The 23028-nt window shown below is 40.2% G+C and overlaps 1 protein-coding gene across 1 annotated transcript in view; it reads right to left on the bottom strand.

The window, feature by feature from the left end:
• The window catches only part of LOC311246475 (retinoic acid receptor beta-like), a gene marked incomplete at both ends in the record, with an annotated part of 68789 nt that extends 52878 nt beyond the window's left edge, over window positions 1–15911 (bottom strand). Inside the window, one exon of the mRNA XM_084336629.1 lies at window positions 15746–15911. Within this exon, the coding sequence (XP_084192755.1) occupies window positions 15746–15911 (166 nt within the window). The remainder of the gene's footprint in view (window positions 1–15745) is intronic.
• Window positions 15912–23028: the final 7117 nt, after the last annotated feature.

The raw sequence follows: 23028 nt of genomic DNA, 5'->3' as shown, positions 1-23028 counted from the left end.
AGACGATTGCATTACCATAGAGAGTGCGCAGCAACGGACATTCCTGCGGCACCACCCAGAGATTAAGTCCCCCGCTGATATGTCAGCAGCTGACTACGAGGAAGCAGAACTGCTTCTACTGCAACGAGCCCAGAGAGACTCGTTCCCCGATGAACTAGACTGTCTACAGGGAGGAAAGCCCGTCCCATCAGACAGCAGATTGATTCATCTGGCCCCCGAGAGTGACACACATACCCTCATCAGAGTGGGTGGTCGCCTGCGGAGAGCCCCCAATTTACCGGATGACATTAAGTACCCGATCGTATTGAACAGCCGACACAAGGTCACAGAGCTGATTATAAAGAAATACGACGAGGATGTACACCACGCAGGAGCAGAGAGAGTCTTCGCGGAAATCAGACGTCGTTACTGGATACTTCAAGGAAGAGAGGCGGTGCGACGCTTCCAGCGAACCTGTCTAGACTGCCGAAAGTGGCGCGCGCAGCCCAGCATACCACGGATGGCTGACCTACCTCCATGTCGCCTCCGACTCGGCGACAAGCCATTCCACTCAACAGGCATGGACTGTTTTGGCCCGCTGCACATAAAGAAAGGAAGAGGCACCGAGAAGCGGTGGGGTATTGTATTCAAATGCATGACCACCAGAGCGATACATATCGAGCTCCTTCCGACCATGAGCGCAGACTCATTCCTTATGGCCTTCCGAAGATTCACATCACGGAAAGGAAAACCGTCTACATTATTGTCCGATCACGGGACAAACTTCAAAGGCGGAGAAAGAGAGCTGAGGGAGAGCTTCCAAGCTATGGGCCCAGAACTTAAGACCCACCTCGCTCCAGCCCAGATTGACTTCCAATTCAACCCCCCAAACGCACCCCACTTCGGTGGAACTTGGGAACGAGAAGTACGTTCTATAAAGACAGCCCTGTACGCAGTACTTGGGGCCCAGACTGTGGCGGAAGAAGTCCTAATGACAGTCCTCACGGAGATTGAGGGAGTATTGAACTCAAAGCCCCTCGGTTACGTCTCCAGTGATGTAGCAGATGTCGACCCAGTCACCCCCAACACCCTCCTGATGGGGCGGCTAGATCCCGCGTTACCCCAGACAATGTACCGGCCTGAAGAAGCGAACGGCCGACGAATGTGGAGGTACAGCCAAGTATTAGCCGACAAGTTTTGGAGCAGTTTCCTACTGCACTACCTACCGTCTCTACAGACCCGCCAGAAGTGGGTAAAAGAGAGAGACAATTTGACGGAAGGAACAGTCGTCATGATTATTGACCAGTCACTACCCAGAGCTATGTGGCCGGCTGGCCGCGTAAGCAAAGTGATCACCGGTGCCGATGGCAAGGTCCGAGCAGCTGAAGTACTCGTCCAGGGGCGCATTTACACCCGTCCTGTGGCGAGGCTCATAGAACTGCCCCGACTCCCAGACACAATCGATGATGACCATGACCCTATGACTTTGTGAGTTGACTGACCCTTACAGCGAACCCTTGAGTGGTAGACAGTGCGGTTAATCTGTCTCTGCTTAACTAATTGGGTTGGGACCAATTAGGGGGCGGCTGTTCTGAAGGATCAGATTAAACCGAATATATATATTTATTTATATATATATATTTAATTGTATTTGTATATCCCCTGATATCCCTTGTATATTCCTTGTACAATATGCATTGAATATCCCTTCTAGTCTACTGAACATCCCATAATAGTCTCCATTCTACCATTGGACGAGACCTTGGTGCCAGGTCGCCATACCCCTCAGACCAGGTTCAATCGTACCGCTCAACATGTATGGACAAGTCCTAGTTCCGCGTAGGAATATGTCTACCGCACCACTAATGGTACTATTTGTTCATAGTGCGTATATATACTGCGCTATTAAAGTAGAGCTTTCTTTTAGTCCAGTTCCTTACCCTCCAACAGAGTGACAGACGCAAAAGCCTCCCCGCGAACCACGTGTGGGCAGTAAGGCCAATTCGGCCCAGTATCGGCATTGAGACATCGTGTATATTAATATTTAAATAGTCATATTTGGCACTATATCGTCGAGTTGGACGTATTCTATTAAGCTAATAATAGTCTATTCATATGTAGTGCCTCGTGCGGTAAGAGTTCTATAGTAATCAGCACCCCCATCGTTTCGGGCATCAGCTGGACGCTTATCCAGGGTGGTTGACCCCACGTGAAGCTGCACCCGAGGAGCTCCAGGCCAAAGAGCGAGTGGACCTGTATATTGGATTATTCTACCGACGACGGCTAGCCTTCCCCGGCTTGGATTATGCTTTGAGTACTTTGATTATTCTATGGATAAAGGCCAACACTGCGGTGTGTTGGAAATACCCCCCCCCGGAGAGGACGACAGGTGAGAAGACGCTCTACACGACGAGGTCGCCTCACGTCTCTCCATCGTGGACCGGAGGACGCCGGCCACAGAGAGTCCAACTGCTTTCATCTGTGGATCGAGGATCGCTGGGCACCGGGTCGCACGACTGTGGGCTCTCCCAGGATACCCTCGGCCAGACGGGATACAGCCAGACTCTACCCCCCCCCTCCAGCTGTCCTACAAGCAGTCGGAACCTTCCCCTAGTGTATCCAGCTATATAATCATTCAAGTATCATTGCTATTGTTCCCTAAATATTCCAGGTTGTATATTTGCTTCCTGCGCAATCAGAGATTGGACATTCGATATTGATCTACCTACGAATACTCATTTGCCATAAAAGTGCATACTATTTCAAATCATAAATGTAATTAAGTGATCGTTGTACATACCTTTTGCTATGTATTATTAATAAACGCAGACTTTCGACTTGGTACATTTGTGTTGGATCCGTTTCATCAGGTGGGAGTGTTTATCATAATTATTTATACCTAGTACTGGGTGGCCAGAGTCTAAAGTACAAGAGGTAGTGGTAGTAAGTATCATATCTAACAATACAGTCAGGGAATTGTACCCCTCAGTTACACCAACAATAACTTGTCTGTGGGTGAAGTGGATGGAGAGTATGAGCATGAGGATGAAGAGCTGGAGATGGAAGAAATTGAATTAGAAGATCTCTTCAGTGACGATGAGGATGATGAGTAGTTTAGGTCAGCAAGTTGGTAGTGACATGAAAAAGTAAATGTATTCATTGTTCAAGTTGTAATTATATCACACTTTACATAATCTTTCATGTTTGATTTTGGTGCAATAAAGAGTTAAAAATAAACCCAACAAGATTTTATTCAATAATTTAATTTAATTTAAAGGATTAGAGAAAAACTGATTGTGAACATATATTCACCCTATGTGTTGAAAAGGTAGTTGGTCATACACAAATTTTTAGCAATTTCTTGCTGTTTTTGTCCAGAAATACAGTCAAACTGTTGTCAAATGTCAAAAATAACCATTCCATTGAATTCCCAAGGTCAGAATTGTATGGAAAAATGTATTAATTTGTCTCTGTAAGTTGTCTACATCAAAAGTTATGCCTCTTCTACATTCTATTTAAATTTTTCGATTTTTGGGTTAGGTGCTATAAAGTGTTAAAACTAGCCTTTGGGACATTATTTCAGCTTGGTACCCAATATAATCTTAAGATAAACACTTGGAGGCTTGAAAAAAAACTGATTGTCAACAAATATTCACTCTATGCGTTTGAAAAATAAAAAAGTAGTTGGTCAGACACACATCTTTTGCATTTTTTTGCTGTTTTTGTCCAGAAATACAGTCAAAATGTTGTCAAATGTCAAAAATAACCATTCCATTGAATTCTTAGGGTCAGAATTGTATGGAAAAATGTATTCATTTGTCTCTGTAAGTTGTCAACTTCAAAAGTTGTGCCTCTTCTACATTCTATTTAAATTTTTCGATTTTTGGGTTAGGTGCTATAAAGGGTTAAAACTAGCCTTTGGGACATTATTTCAGCTTGGTACCCAATATAATCTTAAAATAAACACTTGAAGGATTGAAAAAAAACTGATTGTCAACAAATATTCACTATGCGTTTGAAAAATAAAAAAGTAGTTGGTCAGACACACATCTTTTGCATTTTTTTGCTGTTTTTGTCCAGAAATACAGTCAAAGTGTTGGCAAATGTCAAAAATAACCATTCCATTGAATTCTTAGGGTCAGAATTGTATGGAAAAATGTATTCATTTGTCTCTGTAAGTTGTCAACTTCAAAAGTTGTGCCTCTTCTACATTCTATTTACATTTTTAGATTTTTGGGTTAGGTGCTATAAAGGGTTAAAACTAGCCTTTGGGACATTATTTCAGCTTGGTACCCAATATAATCTTAAAATAAACACTTGAAGGATTGAAAAAAAACTGATTGTCAACAAATATTCACTATGCGTTTGAAAAATAAAAAAGTAGTTGGTCAGACACACATCTTTTGCATTTTTTTGCTGTTTTTGTCCAGAAATACAGTCAAAGTGTTGTCAAATGTCAAAAATAACCATTCCATTGAATTCCTAGGGTCAGAATTGTATGGAAAAATGTATTCATTTGTCTCTGTAAGTTGTCTACTTCAAAAGTTATGCCTCTTGCTACATCAAATTGTAATGTTTCGGTTTTGGGTTAGGTGCAATAAAGGGTTAAAATGGAGCCTTTCGGACATTATTTCAGCTTGGCACCTGGCAGATTCTGAAAGTAGACACTTTAAGGATTAAGAAAAATCAGGTGGCATAAAAAGTTCCAGGGGGTGCGCGTGGACCCCTATTTCCATCTAGACTACACGCAGTCGTGAGTGTGTGTAAATTCTCCGAGACGAGTCGCACCGTATGAGAGCCTCTCTCTCGGTCTCTCCCTCTCTCTCTTTTTCTCTCTTTTGAGGAAGTGTCAGTGACAGGGAAACCGCTTTCGCATTATTTTCACTCGCTCCGTTGTTGAGCAAATTGTTGATTGTGGGCGGTGGCTACAACCACAGAGGGGGCTGAGATATGCAGATCAGCAGCACCTACTTACGTCAGGGAGCGAGTCAATTCTGAATGGCTTGGTTCAGTGGGGGAGGTTCTTGTCTGAGCTGAACTGAAGAAACGGGAGTAGCTAGAGATTTCACATCTAGTCAGTGTTGGTACAACCCCACATTGCTAGAAAACAATGCAAACCACAGGAAAAGGCCATTTATAAGATAGTTCCCCTCAGGGCGAGTATCTGATTTTTTTTACCAGCCAAACAGATTTTTTACCAGCCAAAGAATCGCTAATTGTGATAATTACTTCTTTGTATGTCTTCGTCTAAATTGATTTTCAATCATAGTAATAATCACACCGTGTCTCTACTCTTTAAAATATTTATTAGCATAAAACATGAATAACAGTGTCTCTACTCTTCACAATATTAGCATAAAAAATATTAACATGAAAGAGGGATCTATTCTGGACTGGGGTTGGGCTGAACTGGGCAGTGAAAGATGCTGGGTTGGACTGGGTTGGGCAGTGAAATAAAAGTATGTTGTGAAGTGTATAGATAGATGTGAAATGTATAGATGTAGCAGTATCTGTATGTCGTGTATGTCATATGTTATGATGAATTGAAAATGGGGGACCCTGATGTAAACAAGACGAAAGTCTTTCTCTGGTCTGCATCCCCTTAACAATTGTGTGTATTGAGCCGTACTGTATTGTACCCATTCTGCAATCTGTTAATAAAGTTTTCAATCAATCAATCAAGTTAACTTTGAACCTCGGTTGTCAAGCCGCGTCAATGTTGTGTATGCATCCGAGTGTTCACTGTGCCTTTAAGACGGCACGGTGGCCTTACGACAGTGCTGTGAAGTACCGTCAAGCAGGGTTCTAAATTAACGGGGGCTTGGGGCAAAATGCCCTCGAAAATTGACCAAATGCCCTCGAAAATTTGTTAAGGGGGGCAAGAAAAGCCCCCGACAGTTTACTAATTATATATATAACTATATATATGCTCTACAGTGCAAGCATTTCCCTCGTATTTGCCCCTAATAATATGTGTGTTTGCGAACCGGAAAAATCATTTACTTGCAGTGTGCGAGACGAGTGAAGATTACAAACAGCTCCGCTGTTAATAGTTCAGAAACTGGACTGAAATTAAATTTTTGGGTGGAATGTTTGTTCCAAGGAGGGAGGGAGGGAGGCGGGGCCCGCTGCGTGTTACAGGGTCCTTGAGAGGTGCGAACGCAGACAGACAGAGAGCTCTGCTTTCATCAAGCATGCATAGTGTAACATTAAGTTACACTGCTATCTTAACGTTAGCAAGCTAAGCATCTGCATAGCGCGACCTGTGTAACGTTAAGTAACTTGTGTTCGGCGGGGAAAGACCGTTCCATTTGTAACACAACTTCAAAGAATAACATCCAAATCCGATCCCGATGCGCATTTCCTTCATTCCACAGCGCTGAGCGTGCAACGTATTTCATTGATAGATCTGGCTAGAGCCTATACTCACAAACGTTCCAGTGCTGTCTTCGGGATGATTTTAATCCAAACGTCCATTCAAAACTTGTATTATGAAATAATTCTGGGATGTCTGACTATTTCCCTATGCATTGGTGCGAGTTCAGCTGACAGTCCATTTGTCCATGACATAAGTTCATGAGATGCTCTGTTCTTTTGTTGTGTTAGAGGTAGGGCTGGGCGATATGACCAAAAACGTTATCGCGATAAAATTATAAAATTATTTTCATATAATTCGATATCGATAATTATCGTCGATATAATGTCTGTCAAGTTTAATTAACTTCTTATGCTGCGGTGACTGTCTCAAGTCGAGTTGATGTCGTCATCAGTCCGCGCACGTTAGCAGTTAGCCGACAAGCGGAGTATCTCATGACAATAAATATGACACTAAAATACTCTCTTCCGCCACAATATATTGAAACGAACTGTATACCCCACACTACTATAAACGTGGCCTCAGTAGGGCTGGGCGATATAACGAGAACGATAAATATCGCGATATATTTTAATAATCGATATCGAATATCGAAATAAAATAAAAATCGAAAAATCGTTTTTTTTTTTTTTTTTTTTTTATTTAATTTTTTAGAGACAGTGGACAGACTTGTCTTTCTTGCCTGCAACTTAAAGTAATGGCTTTGCTTGTCCAAATGACAATACTGACCAAATTCAGATTTCTTTTTCTCTTGTCCATTTATTTTGTTTGCTTTCTAATTTAAAATACATTTTGAAACCGTCTGTACACAGTAGGCTATGTGTGCTAGCAGAACTAGACTCCAGTCACGAGTCACAGTGCACATGTGCGGTGGTTTGTCCACCAAAAAAGCGCCAAAAGATCGAAAATAAACTAGCAGAGCCAGAACTGTTCAACTCCTCTGGAGCCACAGCCAGCAGAGAAGCCGGTTTACTTTAGCTTTTAAACCAGCTGCAGCCTGAGAACAGGAGTGTGAGGGGATGTAACACTAAAGATGGCGGCAATGACAAAGAATTGCTGCAAAATAAACATACATCTGTTGTTAAAAAAAAAAAAAGAAAAAAAAAACATGTTTTTTTTTTTTTTTTATATACTTATAACAATTCGATAATTATCGATATCGAGAAATAAAATAAAATTATCATATCGTTATCGCGATATGATTTTTTTCCATATCGCCCAGCCCTAGGCCTCAGAATTCAAAACACACACATACTCGGCACGTAAATATATAAAACAGTGCTGTGCAAGCTAGTTATTCTAGCCAGCCTGTTGTATTTAAGCGGTGTATTCCATGACAATGTGCTAAATATGACACGAAAATACTCTCTTCCGCCACAATATATTGAAACGAACTGTATACCCCACACTACTATAAACGTGGCCTCAGAATTCACGCCACACACATACTCGGCACGTAAATATATAAAACATCGCCGTGCAAGCTAATTAGCCTAGCAAGCCTTGTTGTTGAGTGAGTCCTACCTCCTTCCGGGTCTACGTCGCTCTCGGCCATCTCCTTCACTGATTGGTTGTTAGCTGTTGTGCGTAATCACGTCATCACGTAACGTTGGTTGTTGTTAGTGAGTGTGCTGAGCCGAGGCTGAACGGAGCCAAGCTTGGAAAATCGATATATCGAAACTTTGCGACCACGTTTCATGTTTATTTCGAGGAAATAATTTATCGCGATAGTTATCGTTATCGTTTTATCGCCAAGCCCTAGTTTGAGGTGGATGTTGTTGCGTGTGTGGGGTTTTTCATGTATCAATTTGAAACAAGCCTCTTGACTTGGAATTAGGGATGTTAAAAATAAAATAGCTAATAATATTATTCAATATTAGACATTCATTGATCCAGAGGCAACCGGCTATTCGTCTGCTATTTGTAGATATATCAAGACAACAACACAACTTGCCCTCAGGGACAATCATATTTAATCTATTTAGATAGAGTATGTATGTATTATTTACAGATAATTGAAGGTACCTCAAAACATGAAACCAAGCCATGTCACACATCGTGTGTGTGTGTGTTACTTGAACAATTGTCACTGTGCTCCTAAATTTGTATTTAGATTTTATTTATTAACATTTTATTTAGGAGCACATGTGCTCCTTGGGAAAAAGGTTAGCGTAGAGCCCTATATATGGAGACATTAACATTACGTTATCAAACATAGGGACGAAGACTGTAAAAAAAAGTGTCAACAATGTTTTATAATCTTTATGTTAATTTATTATAAAAATGTTGTGCCCCCGAAATAAAAAAAAAAGCCCCTGAAAATCAATTAAGGGGGGCAAAAAAAGCCCTTGATTTTTTTTTTTTATTTCTAACCCTGCCGTCAAGTGTTGTGGTAACGTCAGTTGGGTTGGTGTGCTGTTGTGCACTGGTTGAGCTGCGTGCTTACGAAACCAAGCCGCATTTCTCGAATTCTCTGATTGGCACTGACTGACGCTCTCTGATTGGCCACTGACACGTTTGCCCAATCCGTGACGAGCTGTGTCTTTGCCCATTTCCACGCCAAACAGCCTGCAAACTACATGGCGTTCTATCGCCATGCTCTAAGAGTCTTTAACCAACTTCGAAAGAGTGCCTAAGCTTAACCGTCGAAAGAACTTGCCGTCACGCTCTAAGACAAACTCTAACTTAAACCAACTTCGAAGAGTGCCTAAGCTTAACCAGTGTAGAAACAGGCGTCGGCCAATCAGAGAGCGTCTCCGAGAAATGCGGCTAGGTTTCGTAATCACGCGGTTGAGCTAGCCCCTTTCGTGACTGCGATGTGCAAGCCAGGGGCTTTTGAGCATGAAATAAAATGTCTAACCTTACGTCGTAGTCTGGTGCGTTTTTGGAAACATTATAGTCATAACAGATACACCTAGCTAACATGGGGCTGGCTGCTTTGAGCACACACACACAGGGCTAACGTTAGCTAGCAAGCAGCTCTATAGATAAAAGGCTAACTAGAAGCTAACTACTGTACAGTTCCAATAGACTAACATACACCTCTGTGATTTAAATGTGTCCTTGCCTTAGACTCGAGGGTTGTACTAGGGTTGGATGCAGTTCCCTGTTGGTCAGTCTGTCTGTTTTCCATCTTCTGCTGTGTTTAACGTTATCTGTTTGTTTGCGAGTGCTTCCTTGACTGATGGCCAGTACCGCGGGACTTTTATTCAACATTCTATATTTCCGCGGGTTGGCCAGTACTGCGGGAACTTTTATTAAACATTATATATGTCCGCGGGTTGGCCAGTACTGCGGGAACTTTTATTAAACATTATATATGTCCGTGGGTTGGCCAGTACTGTGGGAACTTTTATTAAACATTATATATGTCCACGGGTCTTGTGCAGTGCTCTCGTGGCACTGTCAACTCGCCAGACTGGCGAGTGGTCTTCATGAATCACTCGCCAAACGTAAAAAATACTCGCATTTGGCAAGTAAAGTGGCCTAATTTCCTCCCCTGGTTCCCCTTTAATAAGGCTGATTACTATGACCACACAAATCCACTGTTTATAAAGTCTCATGTTATGAAATGTAATGATTTGGTTCATTATAAAATTACCGGTATGCAAATAATGTACAGAGCAAAAGCAAAGTTACTCCCGGACTGTGTGCAAAGTTATTTTTCAATACAGGAAAGAAAATATGATTGTTGAGACGTTTGTAAGTTTACTGTTCAAAAAGTGAAGAAAGGGATTAACACTTTGGATGCCACCAACGCTATAAGTCGTTAGTTCATGACGCCAGTTGAGTGCCCGCCAACGACATATATCGTTTGTTTGCAGTCTTTTTTTTTATTGGCGATTTGAATTCATATTTCATCAATCGAGCCTCGGGTTAGTGCTGCAGAGTCTCTCTGAGCTCAATTGGGAAGATACCGCCCCCTATCGTCTCTCCCTGTGGTACTGCACCCCATTAGTTCAGACTGATGCAGGGGGAGTGGTTAGTTTCCTCATTTTATTTTTCCCTCAAGGCATCTGAAGGATCGATTGTGCTCACCGGCCCGGAAAACGCGTGGATTATGTATTTACAGGACTCAACACTGTAATCAATAAGCGTGATCGATATTTGGAATGGCGATCAGGAATTGGAATACATTTTTTGGATAACATCTGATCTCAGGTAAGGAATCTATTTTACCAGTCTTAGGATAATCAGACCTGTTTTCACGGAGATATAAGCTTTTTCCCTATGCGTGTGTGTGTGGCTGTGATCGCTGATGAGGAAATGAGAGAATAGATTTTTCAGCCCGCCTCTATAGCGTGCATAAGTACATACTATCGATAATCTAGCGTTTATTTGAAAACTATTCATAAATAGGCAGAAAAATTACAACGTTTTTGTGTATTCTAGAATATTCCAGTAAATGCCTTTTATCACGGAATCTTTATATTTTCCTTGAAAACGAGGGCTTTTCAAAATGCTATAAAGCGAAAATGAACCGATAAAAAAACAAACCGTTTTGACAATGTTGACTGCAAACAAGTCATTGGTAAACGACAGGCAGATTAGGCACAATAGCCATAATTTAAGAGAGAGAATATGCGTTCACACCGCTATCATTGAAGTCGGTGGTGGCATTTAACTCTTTCAGTGCCACTCACGAGATTTCTCGTGTTTTTTTATAGGTGGTTGCTAGCCACTCACGAGATTTCTCGGATTTTTATTTTTTTTTTTTTTTTTTGCGATCTGAAAATTTTTTGCATCACCCGAGCCTACCCGAGTATAGCCGAGTGGCGCCGACGATCACTGTGGAAAAAAGCGCCCCCTGTCGTCTCCCAGATGACATAAGTGATTTTGGAATGGACTCAATGAAAATGAATGGGGAAAAAAATCCGGTACTCCACATTTTCCAGTTCACTGATCCAGCCGGGGTTACCACAGTTCATTCTGGAGCCTCAGATCCCCGCGGATCATAGAGATCTACTGTGTCGCGTTGGATCCATACACTTATCGATTTTTTCGAATGGTGATCAGGAATTGGAATATACCAGTTGGATACCATCTGATGTCAGGTAAGGACTCTGTGTTATCAGTGGTAGGATAATCGGAGTAAGTTTGATGAAGTTATAAGCTGTTTTGTGAAATGTCTTCTTTCGGTTTCATTGTAAAAGTCCGAGAGGAAATCAACGGGGCGATTATCAGTGCGCGGCCGTAATGTGCGTGCGTGCACGTATAATATTGATCATCTAGCCTTTATTTGAAAACGATTCATAAAAAGGCAGACGAATATCAACGTTGTGGAATATTCCACTAAAAGGCGATTTTCATAGAATGCTCCAGAATGAGCTGTTTTTTATATCAAAACGGGGGCTTTTCTAACTGCTCTGAAACGGAAACGACGCGATAAAAAAAGAATCTGCCTTCACAGCACTGACTGGAAAATAGTATTTGATAATGCGATGGGCAGATTAGACACATAGCCATAATTTAAAACATAGATTAGGCGATATTAACGTTAACATTGGCGCCGATGGTGGCATTCAAGCGGTAAAACGGAAAACCAGGCATGGCATTGAAAGAGTTAACAGGGTTTTTACCATGTTCACCAGTGGTAATCAAAGTGTTAAAAGGAGATTTCTATTGTTGGGGTTAACTTGTGGAACAATGCTGATAAGAATGAGTCATTTTCTTTTCAAAGAAATGGTTTGTATAGCTATTTTTGAAGGTTACAACTTATTTGTATTTAGTTATTCTTTACTTTTGATTTGGAGACTTAATTTGATTTGGATATAGGACAGACATATGAGCATTATGTTTCAGCCTATACCTTTTCAGTCACTGCCAAAATGAAAGACTGTTGACAGTCTGGAATTATGTGCATATTTTTGTGTGTGATTGATTGAATAAAAAAGAAAATGACTACTACTACTAATTCATAGTATTCTCAATAAAACTTTTGCCGTACAATATGGTGCAGTGCCACCGTTCATTGGTCAGGGTTTAATGATATTCATCAGCAAATGTATTACAATCACCTGTTGTTTGCAACCAAGATGTCAGCGATCAAATACTATGAAGTGTTATCATCATCAACAACCATTATCCCCCTATTAATTCAATATGTGTGAAACAACTAGGGCTGACCTTTGAATCTTTTTTTGGCAATTTTTTTTATTTTATTTCAGATAATGGTGCGTCTTTAGTCGAAGGCGAAAGATTGGACGGGATTCGGCTGTCCTAACTGGGGTGGGTAGTTCATTCCACCATTGTGGGGCAAGGACTGAGAATAGGCGTGTAGGTGGTGTATATGTGTTTGAGGATGATATAAGATATAAGAGCTGGGTTACTTTCCTCCAGTGTATTTGTCCCCCGGCCCCACCCAATGGCCCCATGCACACACACACACACACGCACACACACACACACACACACACCGAAGTAAAAAGAAAATTGAAAAAAAAAAAAAAAAAAAATTTTTACTTCGATTTTTTTTTAATGTCCGAAGCTTGTGCCATCGAACGAAGCTTCGAAGTATTTAAGACAGCCCTAGAAACAACATTAATTTCTTCACTAAATATAACTGATTACAGTAATGGGAGAGTGGGGTAATATGCGCCAATATTTAGATAAAACAAGTACTGTACATCTATCCATATTCAGGACATTCACTACAAATTGAAAAGATAAGAATGCATCTGTATAACGGGGGTATAAAAACATGACTTCTTAAAAAACAAAGTGGTCCTCTGGCTCAACTTGCCTTAGGCTAGAGGTCAGCTGATCCTAGGAAGGTTAGGTTAGAGGTAAAGCTGATCCTAGGAAGGTTAGAGGTAAAGTTGGTCCTAGCCCCAGGTTAGAGGTAAAGCTGATCCTGATCCTTGTCACAGGTTAAACTGACCAACTTTGACTTTTTCAACAAGAAACCTGGACACAATAAAATATGATCTATCAAATACAACTGAACAGTGCATACTTTTTATTTTTCCAAAATAGTATTTTTGACATATTTTACATGTCCGTTTACTTGTTTAACTGTTAAAATGCCATTTCACTGCATTTCTAAAACCATATAATTGTTCAGCTAACTGTTTAATACAGCCACTGGCCAGCAAGCCACCTCAAATGTTAAGAGGCCTCTTGTCTGTATCCTAGGTTGAACTGCTGGCTTAACATACCCCAGGGCTTTTGGCTCATTTTACTCCCATGGTAACCATTTAGAATTTCTTTGTAACTCAGAGCTACTTTTGGTAATTGTTCACATGTTCTTATAACTTGGTAATTCATTAACATCCATGCTACATCTTTTGAATCCTCGCTAAATTTGCATTGACAAAGTCATTACACTCTGTATTGTATTGTATTAAAAAAAAAAAAAAATTAATAAAGAATGTATGTTTTTTTAGCAGCAATGTGCAGGTTTCTCAACATGCTTCCCTCTTCACCAAATTTGTATTTTCATCCTTAGTAAAAAATTAAGGGTTTTTCTCAAATTTGTGATCAAATGACAAAAATGTTGCGTGCATTTCCCTCGTCACAGGGGGTTGGGTGAACTTACCCATTGGCTCATTGTACCCCACTCTCCCCTACCACTTTTTTTGTTATCAGATTTCAGGAGTATCCCCAGATAAAAACACATCACCATTTCACATCATGTATCAGAATAGCAAACGGGTTCCCAGTCCCACCCTCAACCTTTCTTTCACACCATGGATGAAAAGAGAATCAGTGTGGGGCTGTGCCAGCATCCCTGCTGGCTCCCTCTCACCTCCAGCATTAGGAGCACTTAGTGCCACTGACAGAAAACTAAGAAAGCCATTTGAAGGGGGACAAAACGAGAAGAATTGCTTATCTCCATCCCCTTGAACCCATGGCCTCGGGTTGAACCTGGAACCACCGGGTCAAACGAGAGGACACCCCCATTAGCCAGGATTCTCTCCCGGTGCAAAACAATGCAGGAGCATGCCACAAGACCAACTGACTGATGAGAGAGAGACAGAGTGTGTGTGTTTGAGAGAGAGAGTGAGTTGGGAGGGGGTGCTCTGGATGTTATGGTAGCACTAAGTGACTTGGGTGGGGGAGTAGGGGGGTTACCCCTACTTAGGGTAGTGTTATTTGATGTATATGAGTCTGACAATACTTAATTTGTGCTTTGAGTCAACCCTCTGTATCGCTGAAGCATTTTGTACTCTATAGAGTTGGTTGAGGCAGAGAGAAGAGAAGATATGATTAATAACAAGAGACAAGGACAGAACATGAGGAGGAATTTAGTTTTGGAAAAGAGATCTTCTGGAACTTCTTTTTTTTGGCGGTGTGGAGTTTGCACCTTTATTTGCAATGGCAAAGATTGTGCCCTAACACAAAAAACGATGAACTCCGGTCGATCAATAATCACAGATATAGCCTATAAAGTTTCACAATAGCACAATGTTGTACTACTTCCTAAAAAATATCCTATTTTCTTCAGAAACCATTTATTCCTATGTATTACTATTTATGTACTATGTATTATGAAATTAAATCATCAGGTTTTAGTTTTACACAAACTTAAACGGGTGGGTAAACTGTTTCGGTGGGATTACCCTCCACGGATCATGCAATACAGAGCTCCCTGAAAGTTGTGTTTTGCTGTTTGGAGGGGAGCCTGTAGCAGTCTGGGACTCGTCTGACCTCCTGAGCTGGTGACCGTCCAGTGAACCCCCCCGGTGACCCCAAACTGACCGCCCTGCTTGGCCTAAACACAGACCACAGAGACCGGGATCATGTGGTCCCGTTTCGTTCCTTTAGTTTTGTTGCTTTTGATATTCCTTTGACATAGAAGAAGAGTGAGGCTGGCTGTGCAGGAAGTATTGTGATGCTTAGGTTGTAGACCAAAATTAAAGAGAGATGAAACAGGTAGGCTTCTGTGTGACAGAGAATATCAACAAAACCACTGTTTCTACATTAAAATGCACCCAAATGTAAATGATGGTAAACATGACAGCGAGCTGTTTTAACAGAGATGGCAATTAAGGGAAAAATTAAAGCATTTCCCAATGATTTGTATTTTATAGCCTGATAATAAACGGCTGACTACCATGTGTTCTATAGCCCATATAGCCAGCTATCATACATGATGAACGCGAACTATCTTGGAATCAATAGAAATGGTGTAAGTGTTTAAGTGGAACTATCAGATTGAAAAAAATTGTGGATCTGCAGGATTACCCTTACAACCCAAGCCTATATCGCCCACACTGTGTCATACAACCATACAGGCCAGCCCAGGCTACAAGCATGCAGGAATGAATCATTAATATCGTGCAATAAGAAAATCACATTTGTACACAATTACAAAGGTCTAACATTTATAGGGCATGTAATTCAAACGATTACAGCCAAACCTCAAACCCAACACAAAATGTAACCTACATTGTGAGCTCCGGTGCACTTGCCAATCCGCCTCCGTCAACTCAGTGAAGCATGCGGCAAAAGATTGTTCAAAAGACTGTTCCTGGAGCATGCATGAAGGGCTCGCTGTGTAGAAATCCAGAATCTCTCCGGGGCCAACTGCTAGAAAATCCATAAAGTCAAACATGATTTTTACATTGGTTCAAGCGAAGTCCTTCCAGCATGTGTCCACATACAGCACGGGGGGAAATACGTATTTGTGCACACCAGGCCCGAATTTTATCTCGGTTAATATCAATTGTACATTTCAAATACAGGTTTGTAATTGATCCAATGTTCTTTCGGCAAAAGGCGTCTGTGCATGAAGTCGCACGGGATGAGCAGCACTCGGAGATGCGCGTTCCATCGACGTTTGGTCTCAAAGTGAGTGTTCGCGTCTTCGTGCCGCGCAACTGTAGTCAGTCCTGGAGAGAAAGTCCGATTAAACACAGTGGGTATTTTGCATAACAAAGTTTGTTTAGGAGTTCTTATCTACTCTTTATTGACGAATGAGTTTTGCTGTCTCAAAGCAACCCACTCCATACTAGTTATGTCACAGCGAGCGATAGAATTAGCCTACCTAATATATGCGGGTGAACTTTCCATGAACCTGTTCCGCGGCTGCTAACCTTCAAATGACCCAACCCCTGTCTGACATCACTGAGGGCCAGCGTTCCCTCACCGACCGAAAGTCATCCTAGTTTTGCACTTTTTTTTCTAGGAATAGTTAAAAGGATGTATTGAGAATGTGAGCAGAAATATGAACATCTGGTGTATTCAAGGGCTTTTTGTGTCTTTCAGCTATTTTCAGGCATTATCTGGTTCCACCTATATAACTGAAGCTGAGCAGAAATTCAGAATAGGGAATATCCAATCACCATGACTCTATGTGAGCCAGATAAATTATGACACATTGATGATAGAATAAAAGCCTGCAAAACTAGACATATGATTCACACATACGGTAAATAATAAATAATGTAGGCTAATATGCAGAGTTGCATTTTTCATGAAAGAGATTATATAGCCAATGCAGCAAATTGTGAGAGAGACCGCAGTTTCCTCTACTGGTTACTTGTATACTTATTTGATAGTAGTGGCTATAGTGGTATAGTCACGGTATAAATCCTCCATCATGCACAAATCCTGCATCTGTTCACCAGTGGCTGCAGTCTGTTCTATCATAATGTTGTGTAGAACAGAGTTGGTACATATAACATATTTTAAACAAAAGTTGTTTTCCGTCAAACAACTGGTTGCCAGACAATTCCTTACACTTTCTGTAGGCTGAGAAAAAGAAAAGTATTTTGGAAGATTTTTCAAACAGTTCCCCTGGAGAGTTGAGCCACAGAACAGTATAGGCCTAAATAATGTGACTAATTCAATGACTACAGCTACTTGTTGTTGCAGGGTTGAATAGAATAATTTTTTAATGAGCCAATTCTGCTTATCACCCAGAATCTGCTAAATGTTAAGACAACAAAGAATGAATCCACTGTCTGTGTGCTGTACTGTTATTTCACTAGAACTGTCTGTGTGCTGTAATGTTATTTCACTAGAACTGTCTGTGTGCTGTAATGTTATTTCACTAGAACTGTCTGTGTGCTGTAATGTTATTTCACTAGAACTGTCTGTGTGCTGTAATGTTATTTCACTAGAACTGTCTGTGTGCTGTAATGTTATTTCACTAGAACTGTCTGTGTGCTGTACTGTTATTTCACTAGAACTGTCTGTGTGCTGTAATGTTATTTCACTAGAACTGTCTGTGTGCTGTAATGTTATTTCACTAGAACTGTCTGTGTGCTGTAATGTTATTGGCTGTAATGTTATTTCACTAGAACTGTCTGTGTGCTGTAATGTTATTTCACTAGAACTGTCTGTGTGCTGTAATGTTATTTCACTAGAACTGTCTGTGTGCTGTAATGTTATTGGCTGTAATGTTATTTCACTTGAACGTCTACTGTATGTGCTGTAATGTTATTGAACTGTCAGTGTGCTGTAATGTTATTTCACTAGAACTGTCTGTGTGCTGTAATGTTATTTCACTTGAACTGTCTGTGTGCTGTAGCCTAATGTTATTTCACTTGAACGTCTACTGTATGTGCTGTAATGTTATTGAACTGTATGTGCTGTAATGTTATTTCACTTGAACTGTCTGTGTAGTGTAATGTTATTTCACTTGAACTGTCTGTGTAGTGTAATGTTATTTCACTTGAACTGTCTGTGTGCTGTAGCCTAATGTTATTTCACTTGAACGTCTACTGTATGTGCTGTAATGTTATTGAACTGTATGTGCTGTAATGTTATTTCACTTGAACTGTCTGTGTAGTGTAATGTTATTTCACTTGAACTGTGTGTTGTAATGTTATTTAATTTGAACTGTCTGTGTGCTGTAATGTCATTTCACTTGAACTATATGTGCTGTAATTTTATTTAATTTGAACTGCCTGCGTGCTGTAATTCTATTTCACTTGAACTGTCTGTGTTGTAATGTTATGAAATATGAACTGTCTGTGTTGTAATGTTATTTCACTTGAACTGTCTGTGCTGTAATGTTATTAAATCTGAACTGTCTGTGTGCTGTAATGTTATTTCATTTGTAAGTCCACACGTGTTTTTGATTTGTCTGTAAACAAGTCCGAAAAATAAACTTCATTAATTTGAACTGTCTGTGCTGTAATGTTATTTAATTTGAACTGTCGTGTGGTGTGATGTTATTTCACTTGAACTGTGTGTGTAATGTTATTTCATTTGAACTGCTGTGCTGTAATGTTATTTCACTTGAACTGTGTGTTGTAATGTTATTTCACTTGAACTGTGTGTTGTAATGTTATTTCACTTGAACTGTATGTTGTAATGTTATTTAATTTGAACAGTGTGCTGTAATGTTATTTCACTTGAACTATATGTGCTGTAATGTTATTTCATTTGAACTGTCTGTACTGTAATGTTATTTCACTTGAACTGTCTGTGTTGTAATGTAATTTCACTTGAACTGTATGTGCTGTAATGTTATTTAATTTGAACTGTATGTGTGTTGTAATGTTATTAAATTTGAACTGTCTGTGTGTTGTAATGTTATTTCACTTGAACTGTCTGTGCTGTAATGTTATTAAATTTGAACTGTCTGTGTGCTGTAATGTAATTTCATTTGTAAGTCCACACGGGTGTGTTTTTGATTTGTCTGTAAACAAGACCGAAAAATAAACTTCATTCATTTGAACTGTCTGTGCTGTAATGTTATTTCACTTGAACTGTATGTGTGCTGTAATGTTATTTCACTTGAACTGTCTGTGTGTAGTGTAATGTTATTTCACTTGAACTGTCTGTGTTATAATGTTATTTCACTTGAACTGTGTGCTGTAATTTTATTTCACTTGAACTGTCTGTGTTATAATGTTATTTCACTTGAACTGTGTGCTGTAATTTTATTTCACTTGAACTGTATGTGTGCTGTAATTTTATTTCACTTGAACTGTATGTGTGCTGTAATTTTATTTCACATGAACTGTACTGTTTGTGTGTAATGTTATTTCACTTGAACTGTCTGTGTTGTAATGCTATTTCACTTGAACTGTATGTGTGCTGTAATGTTATTTCATTTGAACTGTCTGTGTGCTGTAATGTTATTTCACTTTAACTGTATGTGTGCTGTAATGTTATTTAACTTGGTTTCTTCTCTAAATGGACCATGTTCAAAGGTTGTTAGGCTAACTCCAGTACTGGTATGTCTCTCATTAAGGTGCTGAGACTGTTTACTTGCAGGTCAGTGCATTTTGTTGTACTCAGGTTCCTCTTTTAACACTTTAATTACACCATGCGTCCACTCTGAACCTACTAGGCACACAAAAACAAAACAAACTTAATGTCCCTGCTGTAAATAGAGTTCACACCATACTACACTGCTATTGAAAATGATTGTATCCTCTTACATGGATTTAGCTATATTTATGTTCCATATAGCTAGCCTTATCTGGATGATAGGAAATAATTTCATATCTAAATTAATCATCTAGAATTTCTTCCAATATTGTATACCTTTTCAGTGGAAATCTGTTGCTAGGGATTGCTTCGGCCCGGGTTTATTTCCTGTCAGCTACTGTATTAGCAAACATTGCAAATGTATCTGGAAATACAGACGGGCCCATTGTTAATGTTGTTAAGTTAGAAAATGTCTATATCACAATATAGGTACATCACAATATCTGTTCTGTTTATGTATGTAAAATCACGAGATGAAAAACCAATTGATAATGTAAAGTATGATATCAAACCAAACTATTATTTTCAAATAACATCCACTCAAATGTTAAATTTAAAACTTGAGTTGGTGTGTGGTTATCATTCATTTAGGTGACAGAAATGTCCACGACATCACAATATCATAATATCATAATTTCATCAGAATATGATCCTGATACAATACGCTAAACGATAATATTGAATTATCACCCAACTAATATTGATCGGTGCTACTGCCCACTTGTAAGATGCCTTTATTTAGCTCATTACACATTATCACCTTATCACTGTCCAAGATTACTGTGTTGCAGTGAGTATAAATATTGTTTCAGCCCAAACAAAAATCTTGCATTGACTATTTTAGAGATTATTTTAAGCTTTAAAGGAATATGCCAACATTATGGGGTGAAAAAAACTATCTGAAGAAAGATATCCGGCTGCAAGCTAGCCTAGCTTAACACAAATGAATGGAAGCGAATACGGACCAGCTAGCCTAGCTGTTGGCCAAAAACTCCTCTCCCCGAGTTTTAAACTAGGCTAGTGGTCCGTATCCACTTCCATTCATTTGTGCTAAGCTAGGCTAGCTTGCAGATTCTACTGAACGCACAGAGAGGAAATTGGTATCCATCTTCTTGTCTGACTCTGGAGAAGAAGGTAAAGGGCATTGCCCATAATGTTGGCATGTTCCTTTAAGAAAATGAAGTGACACATCTTAAGAACCTTTTTTCAATGAAGCCACACGGGGGATCAAAACAAAGCAGATAACAAGGAGGTCTCAGTATTGGCACTTCATGATGGAAACGGTGGGGTCTGCACAAAATCAATACTCTTTAGCTTCCGTTTCTCTTCATTCACGTCTACGAACATCCGTCATCCTTGACGTAAGGAAGACAAATATGTAGTGAGGGTGAGCCATAATCAAATCCAGCGGAAGATAAAGTAGGTCAGCTGCAAGATGGGTTGGGGAGTGGGAGGGGGGGGGGGTGGAAGGACGAACTCAAGGAAATGTGCTCCATTTCAAAGTAATGGAACCAACTACAACTACACAGCATATATCAACTGGAAAGGATTGCACACACCCCTCCATAAAACAAAGACAAATTAAAATAAAGGTATTATTTAAATGTACCTCCACTGACAAATCCCTCTAAAGGAGATGGAGGACTTTATCTAAGTGATGCAAAAATAAAACAATGCCAAAGCTTTTTTATTTTTAAATGTTTATATATTTTTTATTTATAAATACACTTGGTCTCCATCAATGCCACTGCTAACCCCATTGAGGCGCTGGGCAGTGCAGCTCCAGCTAATTACCCCCAGTATCTCCCACACTCCAGGGAGGGGAGGTCATCCAGAGGACAGGCATGTGAAACATTCCTGCGGCCTGCTGCTGCTGCCTGCTGGACCTCCCCTCTGCCCCAGTCCTCCCTTTTACCCCCTCCTCCTCCCTGTCCTCCCTTTCTCTTCCCTCCCTCGCATACAGTATCACTTGCCGTATGCCCTCCTTCCCTTTTAATCTGTCCATCTTCGTAGCACTGCTCCATTCACTCGCTGCGCAAACCCTCCGCCCGGCGGGGACGGCGGTGCTACGTGACGTGCCAGTCTGTTATTGTTCTGTGGCTGGCGAGAGCTGCTGTGAAATACTATGTTCTTCAGTATTTTTTTATTCTCTTCCTTCCTCTGTAAAGTAGGTGCAAAACGTGTTCTTGTCCGCTGAAGAAGTTGGAGAAGCTTTTTCTTTTAAGTACTTTTGCATGTGTATCTTATTTGCCCATACTTCACTTTTACATGGATACAGGGTGTTTTATCTGCTCACTGATTGGACAAAAACACGTTTCTATCAAGGAAAAGTGTGATCCACTCAATGACTAAAATATCTCAAATATCTGTGGTTCTATCCAGATTATCAGCAAATCCTGGATTAGATATGGATTCCCCAAGCAACACTTCGTTTTGGATTATCTCTGGCTGTAAACCAGGAGTGATTAATCCCTCACCTACTCCTTTGTACAGATGAAAAAGAGATGAAGCCCATTTGCTTTTGTAAATGGCTGTTATTGTTTAACATTTACAGTAATATGCTCTAGCATATTATTTATTTGTGTGTATGTTTTCAGTTATGAATTATGAACAGTATCGCAATGTCACCAAGGAAAACCTAAAGAGCAGTTTACCTACTCAGAAGACGGTAATTTACAGAGGCAAATGGCTGATCGCCATGCATGCAGCATCTGACTTGACATCACTTCTGCTGCATGTTTCTGAGAATGCAATAGGCCTAATAGTAACTTCCTCAGAGATGTAGGTTCTAATAATACTCGTTGATAAATAGGAACACAAAATCCAAAAGATAAGCAAGATGACCAATAAATAGTTAAGAGAACAATTTCCTCAGCCTCTCATGCTTCTTACAGCCAGTTGCATGCCTTCACTCTGTGCACAGCGTCTTTGAGGAGTTATTTATTACAGCAATAGATCTTTTATTCTGGCTGTTGCACAAGCAGCAACAGGATGAGAGGGAGAGAGCAGCTTTAAAGGGGGCTAGCTCTCAATCAAACCTGCTTTTAAACTTGTTTGATTTTCTAAAAGAATCGTGTCAGGCCTATTAAGCAGCCAACAAAGGGAAACCATCTTCTTGATTGATGGATGGTTGCCATGGTATTTTGAATTGGGGCATCTGTGGCCAATGGGGATTAGAGACAGAACAGGCATCTTCTCTGGTCTGGGACCATGTTGTAAACCTAATCTATACTGGATAAAGTAGAAGCTGACATTCAGGACTGCCCCCATTGTGAAAATGACATAAACACTAATAGTATACCAAATATTCTTCAGGTATTGCTGAACCTGTTAATATGGGTATTGAAGCAGTGCAGTTTTAAAACATTGGTTAGATGAGCTCTTGATTACAGCTCTTGTAATCATTTATAATTACAATTACATTTATAAAATACATAATGAAATTATAGTTGCCCCTATATTTACCACATGAACGTATTTTAATACAATTAAAATATTGTAGG

This window comes from Notolepis coatsorum (genome assembly GCF_963971535.1).
Source record: "Notolepis coatsorum genome assembly, chromosome: 19".
Taxonomy (NCBI): Eukaryota; Metazoa; Chordata; class Actinopteri; order Aulopiformes; family Paralepididae; genus Notolepis; species Notolepis coatsorum.
This window is presented reverse-complemented; position numbering and strand designations above follow the sequence as displayed.